This window comes from Macrosteles quadrilineatus, unplaced genomic scaffold (genome assembly GCF_028750875.1).
Source record: "Macrosteles quadrilineatus isolate MER2022 unplaced genomic scaffold, UCM_ALF_1.0 Scaffold_8__2_contigs__length_117827958, whole genome shotgun sequence".
Lineage (NCBI taxonomy): Eukaryota > Metazoa > Arthropoda > Insecta > Hemiptera > Cicadellidae > Macrosteles > Macrosteles quadrilineatus.
In genome coordinates this window covers 43,746,443-43,751,984 of record NW_026542601.1, presented here as the reverse complement: position 1 = coordinate 43,751,984, position 5,542 = coordinate 43,746,443, and the positions used below count along the sequence as shown (strand labels likewise).

The window sequence follows — 5,542 nt, the reverse complement described above, 5'->3', positions numbered from 1 at the left end:
GTCTTTCTATAAATGAATTAAGTTTAACATTTCATTTAAAGTCTAAATAATTTGTCAGTACTTTTTATTAGACAAAGGACTACTTGCCAAATAGTTTGCTACAATTTACCATCATAATATTATATTTCATCACTAGGGCCTGACTCTTTCAAGTTTTACGATCTAACGAAACCGAGTTCGGAAAATGAGCGAGGGTTAAAAAGTAACTTTTTGCTCTTGTAGTGAACTATATTTTTCCTACAGTTACCTAACAATGTACATGTTCTCTCATTGATTTTTGAAAGCAAAGTGGCCAATTCGCTCATCAGTGAGACAATGTTAACAACAATGTTAACATTGTCTCACTTTAATTAGGCCTACTTTGTCTCACTCACTCCAGATTTGCAACGTGAAGGCACGAAATAGTGAGCGCAATCGATAAATAATTTCGATCGATACGATGGCCACAGTAAAAATTTACAACAGCTGAAAAAATTAATTACATTAAATTTTAAAGTACGTACATGACTTTTGGATTTTGGAATGGACAGTTTAGTACTTAGTTCAGGGAATTGCATCGATTGGACCAAGTTACGCTCGTGAACTAAGGTCCAGCGCACACGGTGTGACTGTTTTACAACTACCACTACCGTTGCATGCCAGTTGTGCGCGCAACTGTTTTGTGACCTTGGCAAGCGAATGTATTGATCGGAGTGGGGAGGCGCACACAACGCGACTGCGACTGGTTTTTGTCATCTCAAGTTCGTTTCAGGAACTCAAACCAGTCTGAAACCAGTCACATACAACCGTGGGCTCGCAGTTAGTTACAGTTGAGGACTTTTCTGGTCTAGTATTCGTGCAGACGTCATTAATTGCACGAGACCACGTGGTGTTTTGGTGGTATTTTGACGGCCTATAGTGTCAATCTCAAAATGAATGATCAAGAACTCAACATGAAGCTCGTTGGGGAAGTGGAGAAGCGTGAAGTCCTGTACAACTACAAACTGCCAGGATATTCAAGGAAAGATCTGACGGAGAAAGCATGGAAAGAGGTGTCAGTTGAATTGGGTTTGCCAGGTAAACAATCATATATATTTAATTTTGCCATAACTGATGTGTTGCCATTTTCAGGTCTCCAGATGCATAAACCAGAAAAAATAGGCCATGCAAAAGGGCCGAAAGTGTTTAACATGTTATAAAAAGGTTTTTTTTATAATTTTCACAATTTCTTTACACATTTCTTGTTACACTTAAATACCAGGTATAATTGGATTAAAATTTATAAAAAATATTTATAACAATGGGATTGAAAATGATAACAAAACATTTAATTTTAAATGGCAAGATCAATAACTTTAATCACAAAACTATATGGTACCTACAGTAGTTTTTTAAATTGTACTTTAAGTCAATATTATTTTATTGTTGCAATGCTACTATGGTAAACTTGCATATTTTTAATAAAGGAAATGGTTTGCCAGATAATTCCTCAAAGCAGTTCCTGAAGATTCATCCTGTATGACAAGGTTCAATATTGGTCAGATGTTCTGCTAGATTGTTATATTTTTGTTATATTCTTATAGTCTTGAGGACAAAGTTGTGTAGGATACAAGCTTGCGCTTACTTTACTATTTACTGTTAAAGGATCACAGCATCGTATTGGCACATTCAACGCTGCAAATCTTTCTGCTGCCATTCCAAACACACATTCAATTGTTTTCCTTCCTCTGGTCAACCTGTAATTATATCCATTTAACATTGTCGAGGGTTTTTGCTGGAAAAAGGCCTCATCAAGCTGGTCAGCAGAAATGCATGTTCTCTTACGAAGTAGTATGGCGACATGGGATGTTTTTATCATCATGGCGACATGGGATGTTTTATCATCGTACCGTAATGGTGAAGGTGGAGGGATATTATCACCGTGTTTCATCCAGAATTTAATCAAAAACTTTTTCAATTCTTATAACACCGATTGCCTCAATACAATTTTGAAGGTTTTATAGCAGGTCAAAACTTCAGAAACATGTTTTAATTCATCTGGTGTAGGAGTAGGCATGTAAATGTCCTTTGGGACGTCCCACATAGTTTCTGAAGTTTCCTTTACAATTTGTCTAACTGTGCACTCACCTCTGGCAAATATAAGCATTTTGTCACATATGTTTCACCAGTACATTTTGTACCCAAATACCTGGAAGCAATTCAACAATGTAAAATAATGGCTTAACATTGGTTTTGAAGTAAAAGTTCATCACTAAACAAACATTTTATGAACAAACTTTACGGGTTATTTGAATAAAATATCTAAACAGATTAAAGGTAACAATAATTTATAAATAAAAAACTTGTTGAAAACAAAACGTTTTTAAACACACTAAAAAGTAGAAAATAATTTATAAATATGTGGAAAGTATAAATACTTGTAAGATTTAAAACGAAAAACGTGGGGTGTATGCAATAGATAATTTTCCTTCACCTATTGAACTAATGTATTATTAACAATTGCATGCACACAACGTTTTTCGTTTTAAATTTTACAAGTATTTATACTCTCCACATATTTATAAATTATTTTCTACTTTTTAGTGTGTTTAAAACGTTTTGTTTTAGAAACGTTTTTATTTATAAATTATTCTCTACTTTGCAGTTTTTAATGTGTGTGGATGTTAAATCTATTCCAAGCATCTGTATCAGATTAAGACAGAGGCATGTGGGAAATCTAAGGTTTATTTGAGAATGTAAATAACCATTGACATTATTAACTAACACCTTTATCTGCAATCAGATTGTTTATCTTTATTTTGAAATGTTCGTTTGTATAAAGAATCTCTTGGGAGCATAACCTGTACCTCTTAACCTCTGCTCTTTGAACTGTCAAATTTAAGTATTTACAGCTGACTTAAATTAGGCCTAATTGATATATTTACATTCTTTCAAAATGTAAATATTTAAAATTTGGAAGCCCATGGGGTGTAGCCCAAGGGAAATATGAAAATTAAATGATATAATATTGCATTGTCATCCATTTGTGAGCTATGTTTCAAGTTTCAAGTCTCTAGCTCATTGGGAAGTATCAAAATTTGCAAGAAAGCGAGTTAATAAAAACAAGCCCATGGGGCGTAGCCCAAGGGAAATATGAAAATTAAATTATATAATATTTTATTGTCTTCCATTTGTGAGCTATGTTTCAAGTTTAAAGTCTCTAGCTCATCTGGAAGTTAGTAAAATTGATTGCAAAATTTTTACCGGACACAAAAGCGAGCTAATAAAAACGTTTTAATAAAACGTAATTTTTATCAGCAATTATTGAATACTACACACTTCTGTTTATAAGTGTCTTTTCTTGTAGAATTTATTTATCAGTAAGTTCTTGCTGAAAGTATTGTTTTCATCTCTTGTTTGATTTTTTTATTTGTGTTTCAGCAAGAGATTGCAAAGAAAAGTGGAGAAATCTACGGACAGTATTCATTAGGAAAATGAAGCCTTCGCCTTGTGGTTCAGGAGGGAGGAAAAAGGCTTACTATTTGGAAGATGCAATGAGGTTTTGTCTGCCATTCATAAAAGTGGTTTCTCCCTCATCAGGAAATTTGCCTACACCCTGCATAACACAGCAGTCAACTGGTGATAATGAAGGTTCTGAAACCCAAGTTGAAGAATATGATGATGAATCCACAAATGCACCGCAGAATTTTCTATCAATGTCTCCTTCAAATTTATATGATGCACCTCAACAAACTGAAAACCCCCCTGCAAGTTTGTCATCAAAGAGTACTTCCCAAATCCAGAAGAAAAAGAACAAAAGGTCTGCAGCTCTAGCTGATCAATTAGTTGCTGCCTACTTTACAGCCAAAAAGGCTAAATTGCTGTCAAACGCCAATGCAGACATTATCAATCAGAAGATTGATAGACAGCAGGGGATTAAGATGTTCCTGCTCAGCTTGCTACCTGAATTGGATGAATTGAGTGATTCACAAATAAAACTATTTAAACGTCAAGTTTTAAGGGTCATTGATGACATTTCAGCCTTGGACCAGCATCAGCAGCCACTCGTCATGAGTTAGTTCAACAGTGCCCAAATCCCCATCTATGTCCGGACTCGACTCACATCTCAAATGTAGTTGGTCAAATGCATAGTGCAGATTTTTATGAGGCCTTTTCTCAAAGTCTTGATGTAACTTATATGTAAATACGTTTTCCTCAATTTTATTTGGTTTTATTTATTAATCATTCCCTTCTACAGTAATTTTTAATGACAGTACAATTTAGTTGTTAAACTTACCTCAGAGTGGTCATTATTCTTTCCCGTGCAGGAACACATTCCCTCATAGGTGTGTCCATAATTCCATCTTCTCCAGGGAAGGACCAACCAGTCTCGTAATTTCCAAAAAGGAGTCTTTAGACATTTTGTAAAGCCGACTGTGACAGCTATAGCTGCAACATACAAATAGTCTAAAATTCAAATTCTTACTCAAATATAGGTAAAGGTAAGTTTTAGCTTTGGTCAGGTATTTTTAAAGCTTGTTATGATTTTTTATTTCGCCAAATCTCAAAAACGATGTATTTAAATACCTTCGCTACTGTAGCAGTAGCAGCAAAAGTATTACATGATAAAAAAGTAATGTGAATACAGTGAAACTTATCCCTAGTAAGGAAACCCCTGTGTAAAACTGAACATCAGTCCACTAAAATATAACAAAAAGAAAACCCATCAAGCATACTTTATAGGTCTTGTTCCAGATCCCAGTTCAGGCTGTTAGGTTATAAAGTTGGCTAATGTAAAAGTAATGTTTTACTTAATTTCTCTCCTTATTCTATATTCACATTGATTGATTCCAAAAAGCCTTGAGAGTTGAAGATTTTGGATAATTAGCCTCACAAGGATGTCTACAGCCTGAGGGAAGGACGAAACAAATTTGACTCCACCCCCCCCCCTCCCAACATCCTAAAGGCTATTAAGCCAATAGTGTCTCACTAATTGTTACCAACTAGGAAAACTAAAATAGGCTCCCAAAATAGAAGTCATTTACATATTTATGAGCTATTTAGGTACATGAAGGCTACCTGTTTGGGGTTTGGGAAGCCCAAATTTAATTGCTTATCATAATTGTTCAAATAATCATAGTAGTTTAAGTAACTGGATCTGTCTATTAAAAAGTGGCTCTATGTATAGAAAGTTAGTTGTGAAGGAGAGCTTGACCCGTGGTCGAAAACTGTATTGTGTATTGTGCCCACTTCTTTAATTCCAACCCACACTGTAAATAACATTAGATTGGAATTTCTTTAATTTGTTTTAATTTTCTGTTTGTATCTTGTTGTTATTTCGTCACCAACATAGCAACCCATAAGGCCCATGTTAATTTTTAAAAAATAAAATTCATTTTTGTGCTTATTTTTTAGCCTATTTTAATTTGTAAAGGGATTCTGCACATCTACAGGAAAATATCTTTCATTTGCTACCAACCACGTGTAATTCGGTCCAGTGGTATGGTCAGGCTAGCTGTCATCAGTTTTGCAAAAGTTTTTTAGTATATAAGATTATAACTAATTACAAAATACGATATTAAGA

At 34.4% G+C, this 5,542-nt stretch overlaps 1 protein-coding gene across 1 annotated transcript; it reads left to right on the top strand.

Moving 5' to 3' along the window:
• Nucleotides 1-911: 911 nt before the first annotated feature.
• LOC129001852 (uncharacterized) lies at nucleotides 912-4,139 on the top strand. The gene is made up of 2 exons (XM_054429307.1): nucleotides 912-1,056; nucleotides 3,400-4,139. Exons 1-2 carry the CDS (start codon nucleotides 912-914, stop codon nucleotides 4,035-4,037), a joined length of 783 nt encoding a protein of 260 aa, XP_054285282.1. The 3' UTR covers nucleotides 4,038-4,139.
• Nucleotides 4,140-5,542: the final 1,403 nt, after the last annotated feature.